This window comes from Setaria viridis, chromosome 8 (genome assembly GCF_005286985.2).
Source record: "Setaria viridis chromosome 8, Setaria_viridis_v4.0, whole genome shotgun sequence".
Lineage (NCBI taxonomy): Eukaryota > Viridiplantae > Streptophyta > Magnoliopsida > Poales > Poaceae > Setaria > Setaria viridis.
The window spans coordinates 10,802,332-10,822,412 of record NC_048270.2 but is presented as its reverse complement, the minus strand read 5'-3'; the positions used below and the strand labels follow the sequence as shown (position 1 = coordinate 10,822,412).

The following is a 20,081-nucleotide window of genomic DNA, read 5'->3' as shown; positions in this document are numbered from 1 at the left end:
TTTTCGCTTCCTCCAAATTACCTGCATTCGTGCTGTACTGCTGTAGCAAATAATTGACCCGAGCCACTGATTTTCAATCGGAAGGCTGAGGAAACATCCAAACGCGCATCGTTTATTTGCCCTCCAAAATGCAGGACTTGCTGACAGCAACCAAAGGCCTGCAGAACAAGGTTCGATTCACTGCTGACAGAGTTCCGTTCCGCTGATCTGCATACATCTCTGCTAACTACAAACGCGTATTCCATCAGCAACTTCTCTGCACCTCCCGGAACGCGGCGCCGACACGGTGACTCGTTGACTGACTTCCCCGAAAATTCTGTCATCTCCCTCTTGGATTGGGAATTTGGGAGTGCCCGTATTTCTATCCAGCGTCTTGGTCTAGAGTCAAGTCAACCCGCTGTCCGAGTTCGGTCGTTCCGATACAGAGGTCCCATCCGGTTGGTTTATGTATAATTATCTTGAAATCGCAGCATCTCATCCTTCTCCGGCCACCAACCTCAGCCAGTACTTCTGGTTCTTGGTTCTCTCGGTCTCTCCCCAAGCTTGGATCCCTTAAGTGTTCTTCTCCAGGTCAGTGCTTCCACCAAGCTGCTTACTTTCGATTGGTTTCAGTGCAGAATCGACCAATGCCAGCTTCTCCATTCCTCCCCGGGCGGCCGGGAGCGAGTTGACGACGAGTGCTTCAATCCACCACAGGTCCCAAATCCATGGCGCCGCCGCCGCGGCCCCAATTCTTCCCTAGCCCCGTCACCCGCCCAAGATTCCCCTCCCGCTACTACACGAGATCCCCACCGCCGCGGCCCACAACCAGCCACGGCACTGCCGCTGCGGCCCTAGTCCACCCATTTACCCCCTAAACCGGTGACAGGCTAGCGGCTTGAAGAGGATGATGGGGTTCCGGTTCTTGGCCTCATGATTCGACTTCTTGTTTACCTCCTGATGCTTAAGTTGCAATTAACCTTGCTTCTTTGAATCACAGGGGTTGCAATTTGCTGACTACACATTGGTAAATTATTCAGCTAAAATGCTAAATCCTTTGCTGAGTGAAAGTAGAAACAGCTCAATTGTATTGACTGATGAATCTTTGTGTAGATATATGGGCCCGGGAGGCCTCACATATAGAAGAGAATGCCCACTTATAGATAGATATTCCATCAGCCAACAGTGCCCTGTTGAAAATCACCTATAAATCTCAGAACCTAAGCATGTGAGGTTAGGGTGTGCTCAAGTTGATCCAATCACAGATCTACATTCATACCTTTTTCTGCACATACATAAACACCTGCCCATACATCTCAAAAGGCTTATCTTAGATTTATTCAGTGCACTTACTATTTTTTTAGGGTGATGCAAGGATATTCTGTGCATTATATAAGAATAAAAACCAGATCGTTGTGCAGTCTATAGGCTTTTGAAAACCAGATTGGGGAGTAGTTTATTTTTTTTGGCTGCTTTGCAGTTCACTAGTTCTTATCTTTACTCCATCATGTTAGGCCAATTTTGGGCCAAGAGTTATAGTACATTCAGGATAGCTCACAATGCATGCCCGTGAATTTTAGCATCTTAAGTCTGTATATTTAGATTCTTTGTGCAGCGCAATGAAGCAAGTTGTGAATAGGTTCCAACATCTTTTGTAAGTCTTAGAGTATTAATTCTTTGGGAAAATGGAGCGTCTGAACAACTCTTTAGGAAAATGGAGCGTCTGAACAATGAAACTAGATCTTGCAACAAAATCACACAGGCGATGCAGGACATAACATACTTGTTTATCAGTTAGTTCGTATAATGGCTATGGTCCCTAAAATAAATGATTGCTGAGAAAACAATTAACAGGAGTCAACTTCAACTGACAATGGTGTCTTGCTTATTTGGTGGTGTTTGCCATCTCAGTGATAGCGGGCTGATAGCAAATTATAATTCTAAGGATTCTGAATTAGTATGATACGATTTAAAATGTGGGTAAGAACTATGATGTGCAATCAATTACTCCAAGTTGGTCTTGTTTTACAACATATTATTTCCTGAGGCAACCAATTGTGTTGTTTTTTAGTGATCCTTTTGCCCCATGTAACAACATCAGCAATTAATTTGTCCAATATTCTCACTTGATTAATTTTTATTTTGAAACAGGTCCAGTTGATCAAGGTGTTGGCTTTGGTGCAGATCCCTTGACCTCGAGGTACAAGCTTTTCCATGATTCATTAAGTTGAGGGTTCAATAGGCAATACTCACTTTCTGAGACTACACCTAAATTAATTTTTCATGATGCCCACTCATCTAATCTAACAGGTCTTTGCCAGCCATGTTTAACAATTTTCATATTTGCTGTTTCGTAGCTGAACTCAACTTTTATATTTCCATCTCTAGGTACTCAGCTGACGCACATTTCTGGGCAATAGCATTGCCAAGTCTTAGCTCCTACCACAGGCACACACGCAAGGAAAGACAGCGAGCAATGGCAGATGTAGTGCTTGGGGTCGCTAAGTCCTTGGTGGAGGGGACCATAACCAAAGCTCAGGCAGCGATTGAGGAGTCGTCAAAGCTGCAGCAGAGTGCACAGCGTGACTTGGTGTTCATAGCTGGTGAGTTTGAGATGATGCAGTCCTTCCTCAGCACGACCACTGAGGAGCAAGTCACGAACAACGTCGTGGGCACCTGGGTGGCTCAGGTCCTTGACCTTGCCTACGACGTGGAAGACGGCATTGAGTTTGTTGTCCACCTAGACAACAAGTCCGACTGGTTGCCCCGCTTGATCCCACCATGCATGCGGCGGCCTCTGCCCCTAGATGAGGCTGTTAGCATCATAGAGCAATTGAAGGCGAGAGTCCAGGATGTGAACCAGAGGAAGGAGCGCTACAAGCTTATGAGTGATTCTGGTGGCCCCAATCCTGAGATGAAGCAGCTGGCCAGTGCTGGTTCATCATCATTCGTCATGCTTGCTGAAGAAAGGAGCACCCCCACGAAGCAACAAGACATGGATGCTCTCACCAAGTTGGTTACCAGGAGGGGTAGCGACCGTCAGGTGATCACAGTGTGGGAGTTAGGGGGTGACCTTGGAGCAGCGTCAAAGTCCAGCATCAGCAAGGCCTATGAAAATGCAAAAAACTGGGGTTGCCGTGCTTGGATCAAGCTTGGGAACCCTTTCAATCTTCATGAGTTTCGCAGAAGCTTGATAGATCAGTTCTGTGGTAATGGTGTCCAGGGGAGAAAGCAGGCGCCACTGACAGAAGATTACCTCATCCACGAGCAAGTGAACAACCGACGATATCTCGTTGTCCTAGAAGACCTGTCTACTAAGGAAGACTGGGATGCTATTCTACGGTCTCTTCCAGACAGGAGTAATGGGAGTCGTATTGTTGTGCTCACACAACGGTTCCAGGTTGCAAGATACTGCACTGGCCTTCCATACATTCAGTATTTCTGGGCTAATAACTCTGTTTGTGTCTTTTTCAAGGAGGTAAGCCTGGAATAACATCAGTCACTTCTGCCATTTTTCTGAAACAATCTGCCAAAGAAATATGTAACTATGTGTACAGTATCCAAAACAAACCATTTGGCACTACTCTATCGAAAACATGTCAGGCAAAAATATGATGTGGAAATACTTGATGAAAAATATATATACTAATAGTCTAATACTATTAGAAATATAAATCTACAAATACATTTTTAATGTCAAAAGTAACTCTGTACATGACTGTTGTCAGCACATTAAATGGTTAAGAACATTTGTCTTATTCAGGCACATTATTTTGATTAGTATCAGCTAATGTATGATTCATATTCTTTTCTAATGTTGTTTACAGTACAACATAGCAAAATAGGATCCATATCAAATATTATTTCCAACTATGTAATTGTAAAATTCCTATATATTTGGTGACAAATTGGACAATTATTATTATTATTCCTGCCAAGCACCTGCTAACAGATTTTTACTTCCAGGGTTCCCTTATTGGACGCATGTCAGATATCAATCAACTTTCTGGGTATCTAGCTAAAGCACGTATGGAGGCTTTGCAAGTGATGTCTGTGTGGGGTATACCTGGAGTTGGGAAATCTGCTCTTGTTAGAAATTTGTGCCATAACAAGGTTCTTCAGCATCACAAATTTGAGAAGCATGGCTGGGTGGATGTATCCCATCCATTCGATTTAAGGGATTTCTCTCGACGCCTGCTTTTGCAGCTTGTCGATTCACATTCTCTGGAACTTGAAGCAAATGATGAAGCTAGTAGAGACCCTGTTGAAGAGTGTCGCAACCTTCTAAGAGGTCACAAGTGCCTTGTCGTTATTGATGACCTACAGTCCACAAAAGAATGGAAAATAATACAAGATGCCTTGGTATCTAGACCTACTGAAAGTGTTATTATTGTTATTACAAATGAAGACACCATTGCCATAAACTGTGCAGACAGAAAAGATCTCGTGTTCAATGTCAAACCTCTAGGTATTGGCGCAGCCATTGATCTCTTCAAAACAATGGTGCGTTTTGCTAGACAGATGATAGTTTCCAATAATGTTGTTCGCCATTCAACAAAATTTACTTTGCATCTTGTTACAAATATAGAATCTCTCATGGTCGCATGAATTACCCTTACCCTTCTCTCTTTACTACACGATTAATATCTCCAATAATTGATCAAAGTTTTGGACAAGGGTCAAAAGAATTCAAACTCACCATTGCTATGAGCAATGAAGCAAAGGTAGGATGGCAAAGAGAGATCACGTGATGGGGAGGTCATGGGTTTGATGCCTAGGTTTGGTTGCCCACATTACAATTTTTCCTACATACAGGAGAGATTACCATTATTTTTCTTGAACCAAGGAGAGAATAAATGAAGGGAGAAAAATTCTTGCTAGTAGTTACTAGGCAATCTATTCATTTGATAAAGTAACATGCAACCATTGATTATGTATGCATTGCTCAACTAAGGTTGCTTATAGTCTCGTCTATCAGTGATATGCAGTTATCTGTGTTATTGGAGATGTCCTAATAGTGTGATTCTAGCCCATGGAACTCCAAAACAATTATGCTAGGTAGCTCAGATATTAGCCGCTTAGTTGTCAGGATATGTGGGATAAATAATTTAATTGTGGATGTTAGCATTAAATTAATAACTGCTTCGTTTTAGGACCCCCTTCAAATTTGGACCTTTCGACAAAATGCAATTGACACTGGAGAATGGAGATCAAATGTTATTTCTGTTATATAAATATAGATAGACATTTACAATAAACATTTTATGTTATTTCTAAATTTTATGTTCTTCAATTGATGCACACTTTATATGACCCAACTTCGAATATTCGAAGCTAATGTAATTGCTTTCTTGATTTATAGGCAAAAAGTCCATATTTTCCTGTAGCAGGTATTGAGAAGGACTCAGTGTTACAGCAACTTATTTCAAAATGTGGTGGACTTCCAAAAGTAATTGTTGCTATTGCTGACATTTTGGCCCAAGCCTTTAATTGGACAGAAAAAGCCAGCATTTTGAATGGCAGTTTTGTACCCAACCTGGAGACCAGTCCAGAGTTTTGTTGTTTACATGGTTTGTTTAGTTGGATGCGTTGCTACCTCGGTGCTTTGCCGAGGCACATCAGGAAGCACGTCGCGTACCTATTAATTTTCCCTGGAGACAGCAGTATTCGACGGCGGCGTTTGGTGATGCGGTGGGGTGCAGAGGGATACTCCACGGACACTGAAAACCATACTTCAGATGAAAATGGGGAGGAACTTTTCTCCGGGCTCGTTAAGCAGACAATGATTCAGCCACCACCGCTCACAACCACCACAGACATGAGAATGGTCTCATTTGAAGTCAATACGATCTTCCGTGAGTACATGATCTCACGACCGCTGAAAGAAAATATTGCAACTGCAATTGAGCTCTTTGTACTGAAAGGAGCTTGCAGCCCAACAAGCAGGCGCAGAGGACGGCACCTTGTTATCGAACAAAGCTGGGACAGAGATAGGATTGTGTTCCAGAACATTGACTTTTCGAGGCTAAGGTCCTTGACAGTGTTTGGGGAATGGAAGCCATTCTTCATCTCTGAAAACATGAAGGTGCTTCGGGTGCTTGATCTTGAGGATGCATCAGGTGTGACAAATAATGACCTCCAGAACATGATAAAGCTGCTGCCTCGCCTCAAGTTCCTTTCTCTCAGAGGATGCCGTGAGATCAACTATCTGCCATGTTCAGTGGGTGAACTAAGGCAACTCCAAATTCTTGATGTCACATACACTAACATAGTCACCATTCCAGCGTCCATCACTGAGCTGAAGAAGCTGCAATACATCCATGCTGTACCAGCCCCACCTGAGTATTCATCTGCACCTCATACTGTAGCATTCAAGTCGTCGAAGCTCCACAGATACCTTCAATTAGTTGGTGTCCAGGTGATGTCAGGGATTGGAAAATTGACCGCATTGCATACACTTGGGGTTGTCAATGTCGGTGCTGCAGGGGGCAAAGTCATCCTGAAAGAGCTGAGGAATCTCACCCAATTGCGAAAACTTGGAGTGTCTGGGGTCAGCAAGAAGAACGGCAAGGAGTTCTGTTCTGCCATCTTGTGTCACTCCCGTCTAGAATCATTGTCAGTATGGCTCAACAAGGACAATCAAGATTGCTTAGATGGCATGGTCCATGGGAACACCAATGAAACGTCAGGGCCTGTGAATAAACTTCAGAGCCTTAAGCTGTATGGGCCTGTAGAAAAATTGGCGACGTGGACCGAGCAGCTTAACAACCTCCGGAAGTTAAATTTGGAGATAAGCACATTATCAGAAGCTGACATAAAAGTCCTTGGGGGCCTTAAAGAACTGCGAATTCTACGCCTTTGCATCAATCCACAGCAAAATGGTAACCTCAAGTTTTATGTGGAGATAGCTGGGGTAGAGGATCGCTGCTATGAAATGATAAAGGTTCTTGAGATTGGTAGCAGGTCCAACTTACATTTAACTTTTGGATCATTAGCAATGAAAAATCTTGAGTTACTCACAGCTGGCTCCTGTAGCAACGGATCACAGCTTCGGTTTGATGGGCTAAAACATCTCTCCAAACTCAAGGATGTCCGAGTTATTGGTTCCAAAGATGAAACGCTGAAGAAAAATTTGAAGGACCAATTTGCCGACCATACAAGCAAACCTGCTTTGAAGCTGGAGGAAGTCATTCCGCCGACCCAGGCATCGACTGGACGAAACGATCAACACTACTATTCATTTCCCTTTAACTGTACCACTCGATAAAACCTGGTGACGCGATCACAATGCCTATGAATACTGAAGATAATACTTTCTTCTGTATCATTGCAGTACGAAAAGCAGAATTCTAGAACTAGGCTGTAAGAAAAAGGATCTTTTGGAACTGTTGATTTATTTTTCAGCTGTATGGTTATCTACCTCCCAGATTGTTTAAGAATTTCTATCCATCCACCACCTCACTAACCTCCTGTCGCCCGCCATGGCCCTAACCACAGTCCGGCAGCCAAGAAAGCCTCCGCCGGAAACAACCAGCCACCGTCGACTGGAACTTTTCAAGTTTTCAGGCAACTACAATGTAGGAGATGCATATTTCCTATAACAGACAGACGGATCGAGTTTGAAGCTGTCTTGACAGAAAAAATGATGGCACTCTTCATTTTGATTATGAGTAAGGTTGTGTGATGGAAGTATCACAGTTCTACTTGCCCTGCATCACCAAAGCGCGTGACCACATGGGCATCTTTGTCTTGGGTCAAGTCAACCACTCTTTCTTTACGCGGTTGGGCCGCCGCCTCTCTGCTTTTTAGTGCTCCTTCCCTGCAGTTAGTGCTCCTTCGAGTGTTCTTCCCTGCAGGCTGCAGCTAGTATCCTTCAAGTGGTGTGGTGTTCTTCTCCAGGTCAGTGCTCCTAATTAGGATCTGGTTATTTTTAAAATATTTTTGCTTGCTACAATCGTCAATCGTGCTTGTGCACATTTGGTGTTGCACCTTAAATTTGTTTGTGTACATCCAATTAATTTCCTCTTTTCATCAAGTTCAAAAATTGCCCCCTTTCACCTCATGAATCATGTTCTTGCTAGATGTATGTGTGGTTAAGCAAACTTTCTTGCTTGTTTGGCTATGTTATTAGAAGCTTTGTACCAGGTCAGATCCATAAACTCCAAGGCGGTCATCAGAAATGGAGAGCGAGCAGATTCTTGCGAGTTCATTACCAAAAGACCTACCAGCGACCTTTATGAAGGAAATTACCAATGATTTCTCTCCTGACCAAGCACTTGGTGGATCTGTTTTTGGAACAGTTTATAAGGTGCGAGTCGACCCTAACATTAAACATCAAAGTCTTCCATACAAAACTGCTGTACGATCACTAATGATCCATGGAGGAGGTTAAACAGGGGGTTCTTCCAGATGGGGGCGGCATGATTGCTGTGAAGAGGCTTGCTGAAAACGCACTAGTGCCACTGGGCATATCATTTAAAACTGAAGTTACAAACCTTATGGCAATTAAACACGAAAATATAGTAGAGCTGGTTCACTACTGCCATGAAGCGCAGAAGAAAGTGGTTCAGCATCATGGAAGATATGTGATTGTAGACGTGACCGAAAGCTGTCTTTGCTACAAATATCTACCCAACGGAAGTCTTAACAAGCATCTTTATGGTATGCAACACAGTTATTGTGAATCTTATTCCCTATATTTCGTTTTATTGCCACCAATTTAAGCAACATACACTTTCGGACACTACTATCTTAGAATACTTACAGTTCACTAGTACTTTCTTTACTTCTCCAGCAGACGCTACGTCAATAAACTGGGGCACACGATTCAAAATAATTAAGGGGATCTGCCAGGGTTTGCATTTCCTTCACAAAGATTTGGTTGGTGGGCCCCTTATTCATATGAATCTTGTGCCTAACTCGATATGGTTGGATGATAACTGGGTGCCAAAGATTGCCGATTTTGCTCTTGCGAGGCTCTTTGGTCAAGAGCAGACCCGGATGTACACCGTCAACGTCAAGGGATATAAGTAAGCCGAAACAAACGGTGAAATATATGATTATTCCTTCTAATCATTATAAAAGTAATGCCATTTGATTCTTTAATAACTCCTGCAGTGGATACATAGCTCCCGAATATTTATACAGAGGTGAAATCTCCACCATGTCAGACATATATAGTTTAGGCATGCTTATTCTTGAGATCACGACTGGAGAGAAGAACTGTGCAGTTTCTGAAGACAGATCTGCAAGACTGTTTGTCGACAATGTAAGACAGCATTACTTGATGACTTCAATTTTGAAACATCTGCTTTAGAATCTTTCAACACATTCAGTTAATACATTCTCACAAAGGATTAAATCCAACTCTGTAGGTACATCAAAATTGGAAGACAAATGAGCAATTAATATACAAGTACCCATCACTAGATCCAAATGGCCTCCAGCAAGTAAAAGCATGCATTGTAATTGGGCTAAAGTGTGTGGAGGCTGATCGGAACAGGAGGCCTTCCATAACGGATATTGTTGATAAGCTCAATGGGAAGCGTGTACCAATTTTTGAGCAGGTATGAGCACTTGAGACGTCACATTGATGATCTGTCTTCAGATCGTCCAGTTTCATTATGTTGTGTTATGTATTAAGAAACGTTTCCTTTTTTTTGTTGCGAAAAGGAGGACAACTAAAGCAATCGAATTTCATGGATTATTACACTCTGAACATCATCAAATAAGTTGAGCCACTATCTTGATGGTTTCATGCTTTTTTAACCTGCAATGACACTTCCCAAACTAGATTCTATCAAAGCCAAAGATCCTGTGCTACAGAACTGCATACTGTAACTAACTTGTTGCCATCTATTTTTAAATGCAATTTTGTCTTAAAGCCTAATATCAGTAGAATAAGAGTTTATGCTATTTCTCTGTGGTGCTAATTTAACATGCTATATGAAATTTCAGGCCTCCTCTTCGGAGCATGCATGAAACATGGTCTTTCCAAGGAGAAATCGATCCCCAAGATGAAGTGAAACCTGCTCTATGATCTGTTGATGACATGACTTTTCTTCAGAACTAAAGATCCTTCTTAAAATTTATCTCTTCCTGGCAACAATGCCACAATGTATTATTGAAGTACTTTTTCTCTCTGTTGATCTCATTACAAAGTAGAATTTCTGTTCCTTCGCTGCATGAAAGGAATTGCCTTTTTTCCCTGGACAGAATATCATAAACTTGTCACTGGAAATTGTTACAGTATATTACAAATGAAATCTGGACATACGTGATCTGATTGAAACGAACCCAAAAATGCATTCCAGAATCCTGGCTCGGCCTTTTCTTTCCACTTTATCCCATCTGACCTCTCATCCCTCCCGAGTCCAATGACCAATCCCCAGTCTCGAATCGATGGTAGCCGCAGGCGCGTTGGGTTTCGAGGGGATAGTAGCCATTATAGATTGCCCGTATGCATTCCCCTGGTCCAATATCCCTGAATATTCTGAGATCTTCAGATGGAACGTGATCACTCATCAAGCGTCAGTAAATTATATATGTCTGCTGAGCTGAGAGAAGGCGGCTCAAAGCTCCCAGATGTCTGCTGCTATTTGGCATTATGGGAGCTCATACATGCAGGTGGCTGCCGCAGCCCAAGATTTTGCTGCCGCCCTTTGATAATTGTTTACGCCCCCCTTCTCCCCGTTCTCCATCCCTACATAAGAATAAAGACACTTAACCTTAGCTCTGTCATTTTCCTCTTCTGTGTATGATTTAACAAAGTCTCGGACGAACACCATCTGATGTTGGATTGGATGCATATGGTGTGATGGTCCACACATGTTTCTTATTTACTAAGTTTGATAACATTACTTGACTATTTGAGGGCACTTTGGGCTCAGAATGGACTCATTGTTTTTACCTCCTATCTTTTGAGCTGAAATATGTGTTCAGCCGTAGCAAGGGCCTGGTGGAAGCCTGTTCGCTTCAGCTTATTCGGCCGGCTTATCAGCCATCAAACAGTATTTTCCTCTCACAACAAATCAGCCGTTTCAGCTTTTCAGCCAGCTTATAAGCTGAAGCGAACAGGCCTTTGATCTCCGGCACGGCGGCCAGGGCAAAGATGTGAAGGCCCAACCGTCATTGTGTGTAGCACGTTCTTTACACTGCGGGACATTTCCGCCAACGGGCAATAATAATTTCTTACGCATTTAAAAAATTACGACCTCCATTTTTAAAGGTTCATTGATTTTTTTTTCATTAGTTTGACTATTTTTCTTTGCTACAAATATTTATGCAAATAGAATTTACAAGTTAAATGTAAAGTTTTATTTTTTGATAATAGACATAGTGATACTTACTCTATTTTATTGAACTAATTAATTAAATAGATATTATCGATCAAAATTGGAGAGAAAAAATGGACGGTGTCATATTGGACCCCGCAGCAGCAGTAAGTAATCATCATTGCATAGAAATGATCAATTCTTGCATCCGTGATGTAGCAATTGATCCGAGCCATCGGTTTTCAATCCAAAAGACTGAAGACACCCAAATGCACTTTGTTCGTTTGTCCTCTGCATTTAGACTCTGAAATGCAGGATTTGGTCAGGACAAATCACTGTTGACACAGTTCCCCTCTGCATAATTTTTAGAGAAAACGAGTACTGAACGCGGCGGAGACACGGTGACAGCGACGGGTAGAGAGCAAGGACCGTATCTCAAAGGTGGCCCAGGCACACGGACACGGACGCCACTTCCTCGCAACTGCTCAGACATCACCTCGAAAATCCTGTCATCTCCCTCCAGGAGTTCCGTAGCAACACCGTGCTCACCTACGCTGAAAAGGGACCCAGATTTTCCATTGGGCGTCTTCGCCTACAGTCAAGTCAACGCGCTGTCCTCGTTCCAATCCAGATCCCATCGGGTCTATAAATAATCTTCAAATCGAAGCAGCTCAACCTTCATCCGGCCAGCAACCTAAGCTCGTACATCTGATTCTTGGATCTCTTCTCTCAAGTGTTTTTCTTCAGGTCAGTGCTTACTTTCGATTCGTTGCAGAACTTTTCAGTTTGTGCGAAATCTGCCACTTTGAACAATTTCCTCAATTTGTCAGAGTAGTAGTTGTAATAATCTTGAAGAAGCTCTCATCTAAGCTACTTTTTGTCAGGAATGGCCCCTGACGCCAGCAGAGGCAGCAAGCCGAGTCTTCTGAGTACTTTGCCCAATGAACTACCAGCAGAGTTTCTGAAGGATATCACAGATGGGTTCTCTCTTGAGCGAAAACTCGGTCAAGGCGCATTTGGAACCGTTTATTTGGTACGACTATGCTCAAATCTTCTCCTATTTTAAAATAATCCCCAGTAGGCGTGTGCGGATTACAGTATCTCAGAGGTCAAATTAACAGGGAATTCTGCAAGATGGGCAACCGATTGCTGTTAAGAAGCTTGCGGATAATTCACCGGTGGCGCCTGAGAAGCAGTTCCTGAATGAAGTCATCAATCTTATGGCCGTCCAGCATGAGAATATAGTGAAATTATTCGGTTACTGCCATGCTACTCTGAAGAAAGTGATCGAGCACGGTGGGAGATACATTCTTGTAGACGTGGTTGAGCGCTTACTCTGCTACGAATATTGCCCAAAGGGAAACCTTGACAAGTGTATTTTCGGTATGAGAACGCACTATCCGACATATTTGGCTTGTCATTCATTTACTGAGATGTAAATTATTATGGGATTACATGATCCATGTTTTCATTCTTCAGATGCATCTACTAGACCCGATTGGAAGACATGTTTCAAGATAATCAAGGGAATCTGCCAGGGTTTACATTTCCTACATAAGGAAATGGATAGACCAATTGTTCATTTGGATCTTCAGCCTGCCAACATATTGTTGGATGATAACATGGTGCCAAAAATCTCGGATTTTGGCCTGTCGAGACTCTTTGGTGAAGAACAAACCCGAATAAACACGATAAATGTTGTGGGAGCAAAGTAAGCCCAGTAACTATTCTGACATTCATTATTTCTGTTTCTCAATGATAAATCAATTTAGTTGCTTTTGTGTCCCAAGATCCTTAGTCCCATTGACATTCATGCTTTCCAGAGGGTACATGGCTCCAGAATATCTATATAGAGGTGAAATTTCAACCCGGTCAGATATATACAGCTTAGGTGTACTAATCATCGAGATCACAACAGGCGAGAGGAATTTTTCAAGCGAAAAAGACATGTCTGCAAGGGACTTTATAGATAAGGCAAGATTAGATTTCTTTTGCATTTGAAGACTAAAATGTATTTTTTGGATGCTTATTCTATGTTATTTTGTATGTTGTCACTTATGCTCACACTTCTAATTCTGTAGGTTCGTGCAAAGTGGACAGATGAGCACATTGCATCCAAGTGTTCATCATTAGATGCAGTTAGCCTCCAGGAAGTAAGAACATGCATTGAAATTGGGCTAAAATGTGTGGATATTGATCAGAGGAAGAGACCTACTATAGTTGAAATTCTTGACAAGCTCAATGGAAGGCATGCTCCCTGAATGGTGAAGTAGTGCATACTATTTAAGGGAAAAGTGTGTTGCAGAGTTGGTTCACCCATATGCAGTCATGGACATAATAATTGTATCAGTTTCCAATTTATGTACTTTTGAACAATGCGTTCCTCGGGTCATGTCATTTTTTCTGGGAGCTCCATCTTGATTTGGGTTACTGTAGTTTTTTTTTGTCACGACAATGTGTAAAATTCAAAGTTTGTCATAAATAGTATATAGTCTTGTCTCCTTTCGTAGGTTTTAATATGTGCAAGTTGAAACGTAGAACCCTAATTCACATCCTCCTAGTATGTTACAGTCCTCCTACAGGCATTGTAGATGTATACTATATAACACCTAGCCTCACCCTCCAAAGCCGCACTGCCCATCCTTTCCAAGGGATAAGCCTGCATACATGTATATAGCACCGTCCTTACACTCTCATCCTCACTTCGTGTAAAAAGGGTAACAAGAAGATTCCATGCTGGAGGATAAAGACTTATAAGTTGGTTTCACCCTTGCTCAAGTAGCAAGACGGTACTAAACATGAGCATCGTCCCCTCTTAGCGCACGACCGTACATTGAGTGATGTTGCTATATGCCATGTCGTGTCCCATCTGGGCCCACACAGGCCATGCGTCGTATACTCGCACACTAACCCATATACGCAACCGTGAGGGTTGACTATGATACCACTTGTAGCACCACACCCTCCAAAGCTGCAATGTCCGGCCCTTTTGAGCGCGGACCTACATACACATAGCATTTACACTATCATCATTGCTTCGTGTAAAAGGGTTAATACTAAGGTGTTAAAGACATATTCATGTAGCACTTAAGGGCCACTACTGCGCCATCCAAATTTGGAGCAAGTGTCACATAGTGGAAATTAATATTACATACTGGATGATCCCACACAATACAGATGCAAGACATGGTATATCCAGTGAGAAGAAGTGGTTACAGTGGGAGTTATCCCGCAGCTAGTATTGAATGATGTACAACCAGTCCACCATATGATCCGATGAGTACAAAGTGGTTAACATCAGATCATCCAGCGTTCATAGAAGTTTCATCTACTGGAGGTTGGCCCAATAACTAGTTGAGTGGTTGAGGCTATAAATACAATGCTTACTTGCCCAGCTAGAGCCGCTGGAGTGGTGGAAGATCAAGGGAGAGTAACTACACTTGAGAATACATCCAAGCCACCAAAATGATAAGAGTGATCATCCAAGACAATCAACACTTGCATAGTGAATGATTTATGTTATTTAGGCTCGAAGAGTGTGTGATTGTAAGGTGTGGCTGCCTTATGTCAATGAGTGAACTGCACTTGTATGCTTGGTACGACGACACCTTGCCAGCCTTTATGGCTGACCAACACATTAGGCCTTGCATTGGTGGCTCTAGAGATACCCTTTTGCTTGGTGGTGGAGTTGCATCAAAACCCATGTAAGAGGACTTGGAGGGGTAATGCTCCAACTTATTGGAAGGGAGGGAAGGGAGGCAAACATCCTTACTTGGTGGATGCTCCAACACATTGACTGGGGTAGACTTTGTGGCCCTATGTACCACGGGATACACCATTGTGGCAGGTTTTTATACCACCTGTTTAATTGTCTATTTTATGTTTCCACATTTATGTTTGTAACATCTGTAACAATCACCGACTTAAATCACCCGCTAAAATTTGTTTTCAAAATCTTTTTACCGTTGAGCTCATTAAAATCCCGTCTTCCTGGTGATTTCACCGTCCCAACACCCAAAACCGACAACCATCATTTTTATCCTCTCCACAAAATTCGCTGTGTGCTGGACGACAAACCGCCGCGCATGCTCCGACCGTTTTCCGCAATCACCGCCGACTCTCCCTTTCTTTTTCTCTTTTTCCTTTATTCCTATTCCTCTTTTCATTTTCTTCCTTCCCTTTCCTTCTTCCTTCTTCTTCCTTCTTCCTTCTTCTTCCTTCTTCCTTCTTCCTTCTTCTTCCTTCTTCCTTCTTCCTCCTTTCTTCTCCTTCTTTCTTCCCTGGTTGCTCACGCAGGGCCCCCTGGCGCACAGCCCCCTGGCCGGCCCTCCCCTCCTCCTGCACGCTGGCTTGACCCCTCCTCCTTGCGCACGGGCAGCAGCCCCACGCTCAGCCCCCTCCCTGCTTCGGCTTCCACGCAACACGCCTGACACCGGCACCGGCGCTGCTTGCCGTCTGTCACGCCACTGCGCCGCCCAGGCCCTGCTCCACGCCACCCAAAGCCGGCCTCCTCCCCATCACTGGCCCCTACCTGCACCGCATGAAGCTCGCCGGCCCCCACATCACCGGCCGTTCATCATTTCCTTCTCCACGCCGCTATAAAAAGGGGCCTTGATGCCCGGAGCCTCGGCACCACCTCGCCCTCTCCTCCCACACCATCAGCGCCGCCACCCCCCTGCGCCCAAGTGCCGCCCCACGTGCCACCCTTGCCGGAGCTCCGCCCAAGCCACCCTCTATCCACCACCGGCCCCCTCGCCTCCCGTCATCGATTCGCTAGGGTAAGACCTCAAATGGAGTCCCCACAACTTCCTCCATCTCCCCCTACTGCCAAAGCTCACCGTTGGCGAGCCTAGGCTGGCCGCCCCTTCCCTAACTCCCTGTCATGGTATAGAGGACGAAGAAGAAGAAAACCCTCCAATTTTGATCTAACCCCCTACTTCTTCCTATTCGTGAAACAGTCCTCCCACCTCTCTCAGAGATTCTCTCGTAGATCAGCCCTTCCACTTCCAAAAATATTTACAAACAAGTCCCTGTTCCTCGCAGTTAAGCCCTTAAGCCTTGTTTTAACCCCTAAACATACCTTTGCCTCGTAATTTCATGCGCCAAACTTCCTCCAATTAATCTCAAATTTGACCACGTCATCCTCTACTATATTCCCGCTGAGTCATCTACAAATTCCATGAAAATACTCATTCCTCCTATTTTTTGTTCGCTTTCTCTATTCGAGCTCAACGGATAAAATCTTATTTTTCATTTATTTATTATGTGCCTGATTGTGTGTGCCGTAGATCGCGAAGTACCCGAGAAGGAGCCTGAGGAGGAGTTTGATCGTGAGCCCGAGCCCGAGGACCAGCATCGCGAGCAAGAACTCCCAGCCAACTACGAGAACAGCAAGTCCAGTCTCACCATTTGATGCATATTTATTCTAGTTTTTCAAACACAACCTATTGGCCTATTCTATAAAATTGCATATTGTTTTACTACTGAAATATGGTTGGATAGCCACCCCTTTATTGCTATGAACATTCCTTGATTGTCCTATAATTATCTTTAAATATGATCTGCTCTATTTGGATGATAATTACTGCTAGAATGCTTAGGACCTTGCTACTCAATTCAATCATGACTACAATGGTTTATTTAAAGAATAAATGTGTGAGTGTTTTCAAATGAGAAAAATGGGTTTTCGGAAATAAAGAAATGAAATGCTTAGATAAGATGGATGGGTGTTTCTTGTGTGAAATGCTAATAAGTTGGGCTCGTACCTTTGTGGTTGAGCAAGGTTGGGAGATATCCGTCTTGTCACAGTTAAGGACCGAGTTGATGTGCCATCTTGCCTAACCCAACTATCGTGCAACCACTCGACTGTTGTGTGGGCGGCGGCTTAGCATAAATCCCTCTAGCTGGTCTGTTAGCCATCAGGAGAGCTGGTGAGCAATGGGAGACCATGGAGAAGGACTAAAAAAAACTTTGTGAACATAGATCTTGGTTAAGATCTCGTTGGAAGGTTGTTAACCCCTTAGTTGCTTCCGTGTTGGCTAGTCAGTCTTAGCTAAGGTGGGTAATGGCTTTGATAGGATCTGCATCGACACTAAGGTGATCGTGTTTCAGTACCCTACTTGTGGGTAAAGTGTACAACCTCTGCAGAGTTAAAACCTATCCGGGTAGCCGTATCCACGGTATTGGACGAGTTACGGTTTGGACACATAACTAGTGTTTGGGTGATGGATGGTTTTCATGGTGTGAGTTGGATTTTGGAAGTGTCCGGCAGTTGTGCCGTGAGCTACCGCAGACGAGGAGTCCGGTAGCATGAAAACTTGGATCCTTTGTGTAGGATCAACCCCACTTATTGATTCGGTTACTAAAGAAAATGCTTTGTGAAAACCTTTTTGAAAATGAACCCTTGCATGTGTTGAAAAATCTAGCTTTATAGCAAATAAACCTTGGCCTTATCCTTGATATATCCTGTGCATATTCTTGATTGTATCTCCCTCTGTGGATGGGGTTGGACTTGTTGAGTATTTTTGTAGTCACCCTTATTTTATTTCTTCAGAGGAAGACCCGGACTGCGTCGCCAAGGATTTCGAGTAGGAGGTCGCTTCCACACCCAACGCTGCCTGTGGTGTTGGCCTTTGCAGAATGCTTCCACTGTCGCTTAGTTCCGATTGCAACCTAGAGTCTGACTGGATTGCAACTTGGATTTGTATCATTATTGGTTTCTTTCTCCTTTAGGTGTGGCTTGCCCGCTCGCTCCTTCGGGAGTTGTATGGTTTTTGAACCATCTGTTGAATAATGTTATCAACCTCCTAGACTTATATTATTATCACATTTAGTCTCCACTGATGTGGGGACACTTCAATATTCTTGCAATTTGCGTGAATTTAATTCCTAGAGTAACTTGATAGAATAGCATCATAGGATTGTCCTTAGGTTGCAGAACTCTTTTGTGGGAACGTGCAAACACATTAAATAAACTATAGGTGCACATCTAAGCAATATGTTTAAGTTTACCTTGACAAGTCCTAGAGGAAGTTATAGTATTTGAGTTTGTGAGAATATAAATACTGCGAGTTTTGGATAATTTGTATTGAGCCTCATTGTTGTTTATATAGTACATGTGGCTCAAATCCCAAGCAATCGTAGAGACAGAGATGCAAGTTATAATCAATCAATCTTAACTAATTCTATCCTACCATCTATAACATCCGGATCCTATTGATTGACTTCCATGTACTCTAACCCCCCCTCTCTCGTCGTAGCGTGAGCAACACAGATGCTCAGACTAGAGTGAAAGTCAATGAGTTTCTCAAGTGCATGATAGCCCTATTGTTGTTAAGGTAGCTAAGATTGAACACAAGCACAAGGGTTCACATAACCATTTTGATCCATTTGAGGGCATTAGGGGCAACAGTGGCACCAGAGAGGTCAATGCTGAGGATGAAGTCTAGAGACATAAGTGTTGACCATTAGCAAGGTGATGCAACTTGATCAAGATCTGGAAAAAAATTAGAAAACTGATGTGAAGATGATCGGGAAAAACTCTAAGTGGTGACCGACTCATGGATTGACAACATAACACTAACCTGCAGTTGCCCGACCCTTTGTGAAGGTCATGGAGATGAATCTACTGAGGGCAGTGCAATATGGAAGCATGGAGGTGGCGGCTCAAGAGCAGTGCCAACTCCATACCATGTGAGATTGTAGGAGATTGGCGAAAAGTTTGGGACTCTATTTCTTGCTTCTTTCTCTTGTACATATAATGCACACACCGACATAGCTACTAGGCTCTAAGCCCATGGGCCTAACTAATAAGAACTACATAGCTCAACACTCCCCCTCAAGATGGGCGATGGATATCTACCATCCCCATCTTGTTACATGCTAACTCACACTCTTTTAATCCTAAACCTTTGGTTAGACAATCAGCCACTTGTTTTCCAGAAGGTACATAACTCAACACTAGAGTACCATCATCTATCTTCTCCTTGATAAAAAATGGATCAATCTCAACATTCTTAGTCTTGTCATGCTGAACTGGATTATTAGCAATGTTGATAGCTAATTTGTTATCACACTGTAGCATTGAATGGACTTTCCTCAACACTTTCAGTTCAAATAAAAGGTTTCTTGAGAGATAATAGGTTGTTTCTTGCTTCGCACAACCCTTGAGACATGGCTCTGAATTCAGCTTCAGCAGTAGATTGAGAGATAATAGGTTGTTTCTTGCTTCGCATGACACTAAATTGCCTCCAACAAACACACAATAGCCTAATGTTGATCTCCTATCATCGAGATTGCTTGCCCAATCAGCATCACAATGGCCCTCAACATTAAGATGTCCATAGCTTTTGAATATAAGTCCCTTTCCAAGACTACCTATCAAATATCTCAAGTGATTAACTGCCTCCTAATGCCCACTTCTAGGATCATGCATATACCTGCTTACAACACTCACAACATATGAAATACCAGATCTTGTATGACATAAATAGATGAGTCTGCCAACAAGCCTCTGATAGCACTCCTTGTTCACTGCATCACTAGATTCAGCACACAACTTGTGGTTTGGATCAATAGGTGTTGATGCAGGTCGACACCCAAGCATGCCAGTCTCACTAAGCAAGTCCAAGACATATTTTCTTTGTGAGAGAACTATGCCCTTTTGAGATCGAGCAATCTCAATACCAAGAAAGTACATGAGTTGACCAAGGTCCTTGACCTCAAATTGTTTACTTAGGTTCTCCTTCAAACTTATAATCTCTATCTCATCATCACCTACGATAGTAATATCATCCACATATACAGCTAACAGTGTGATCATACACCCTA

At 43.0% G+C, this 20,081-nt stretch overlaps 3 protein-coding genes across 8 annotated transcripts; all 3 read left to right on the top strand.

Moving 5' to 3' along the window:
* Nucleotides 1-204: 204 nt before the first annotated feature.
* On the top strand, nucleotides 205-7,382 carry LOC117866624 (disease resistance protein Pik-2). Of its 2 annotated transcripts, none has more exons than XM_034750889.2 (5): nucleotides 205-570; nucleotides 2,131-2,179; nucleotides 2,368-3,457; nucleotides 3,946-4,482; nucleotides 5,342-7,382. In XM_034750889.2, exons 3-5 carry the CDS (start codon nucleotides 2,456-2,458, stop codon nucleotides 7,244-7,246), a joined length of 3,444 nt encoding a protein of 1,147 aa, XP_034606780.1. In that variant the 5' UTR covers nucleotides 205-570; nucleotides 2,131-2,179; nucleotides 2,368-2,455; the 3' UTR covers nucleotides 7,247-7,382. The 2 variants fall into 2 exon arrangements, with proteins under 2 accessions (XP_034606780.1, XP_034606781.1); XM_034750890.2 differs by lacking the exon at nucleotides 205-570 and adding an exon at nucleotides 577-1,006.
* On the top strand, nucleotides 7,314-10,219 carry LOC117866631 (cysteine-rich receptor-like protein kinase 6). 5 transcript variants are annotated; one of them, XM_034750912.2, is made up of 7 exons: nucleotides 7,314-7,878; nucleotides 8,130-8,287; nucleotides 8,376-8,640; nucleotides 8,774-9,008; nucleotides 9,097-9,247; nucleotides 9,354-9,545; nucleotides 9,937-10,219. In XM_034750912.2, the coding sequence occupies exons 2-7, from the start codon at nucleotides 8,159-8,161 to the stop codon at nucleotides 9,958-9,960; spliced, it is 996 nt and encodes a 331-aa protein (XP_034606803.1). In that variant the 5' UTR covers nucleotides 7,314-7,878; nucleotides 8,130-8,158; the 3' UTR covers nucleotides 9,961-10,219. The 5 variants fall into 5 exon arrangements, with proteins under 5 accessions (XP_034606803.1, XP_034606802.1, XP_034606800.1 ...); XM_034750911.2 differs by having other exon boundaries at nucleotides 7,315-7,878; nucleotides 8,125-8,287; XM_034750909.2 differs by having other exon boundaries at nucleotides 7,316-7,878; nucleotides 8,111-8,287.
* A 1,509-nt stretch (nucleotides 10,220-11,728) lies between these two features.
* Nucleotides 11,729-13,754, top strand: LOC117866634 (G-type lectin S-receptor-like serine/threonine-protein kinase At1g11330). The gene is made up of 6 exons (XM_034750917.2): nucleotides 11,729-11,999; nucleotides 12,137-12,285; nucleotides 12,374-12,635; nucleotides 12,732-12,963; nucleotides 13,076-13,226; nucleotides 13,334-13,754. The coding sequence occupies exons 2-6, from the start codon at nucleotides 12,139-12,141 to the stop codon at nucleotides 13,511-13,513; spliced, it is 972 nt and encodes a 323-aa protein (XP_034606808.1). The 5' UTR covers nucleotides 11,729-11,999; nucleotides 12,137-12,138; the 3' UTR covers nucleotides 13,514-13,754.
* The last annotated feature ends 6,327 nt before the right edge of the window (nucleotides 13,755-20,081 follow it).

What these genes read in the sequence shown, in the direction of transcription:
- LOC117866624 (XM_034750889.2), top strand. Translation starts at nt 2,456, where the DNA reads ATGGCAGATGTAGTGCTTGGGGTCGCTAAGTCCTTGGTGGAGGGGACC. An exon ending in TTTGTGTCTTTTTCAAGGAG is followed by an intron (nt 3,458 to 3,945) that starts GTAAGCCTGGAA and finishes TTTTACTTCCAG; the next exon opens with GGTTCCCTTATTGGACGCAT. An exon ending in TTGATCTCTTCAAAACAATG is followed by an intron (nt 4,483 to 5,341) that starts GTGCGTTTTGCT and finishes CTTGATTTATAG; the next exon opens with GCAAAAAGTCCATATTTTCC.
- LOC117866631 (XM_034750912.2), top strand. Translation starts at nt 8,159, where the DNA reads ATGGAGAGCGAGCAGATTCTTGCGAGTTCATTACCAAAAGACCTACCA. An exon ending in TCTTAACAAGCATCTTTATG is followed by an intron (nt 8,641 to 8,773) that starts GTATGCAACACA and finishes TTACTTCTCCAG; the next exon opens with CAGACGCTACGTCAATAAAC. An exon ending in CAAGACTGTTTGTCGACAAT is followed by an intron (nt 9,248 to 9,353) that starts GTAAGACAGCAT and finishes CCAACTCTGTAG; the next exon opens with GTACATCAAAATTGGAAGAC.
- LOC117866634 (XM_034750917.2), top strand. Translation starts at nt 12,139, where the DNA reads ATGGCCCCTGACGCCAGCAGAGGCAGCAAGCCGAGTCTTCTGAGTACT. An exon ending in CCTTGACAAGTGTATTTTCG is followed by an intron (nt 12,636 to 12,731) that starts GTATGAGAACGC and finishes TTCATTCTTCAG; the next exon opens with ATGCATCTACTAGACCCGAT. An exon ending in CAAGGGACTTTATAGATAAG is followed by an intron (nt 13,227 to 13,333) that starts GCAAGATTAGAT and finishes CTAATTCTGTAG; the next exon opens with GTTCGTGCAAAGTGGACAGA.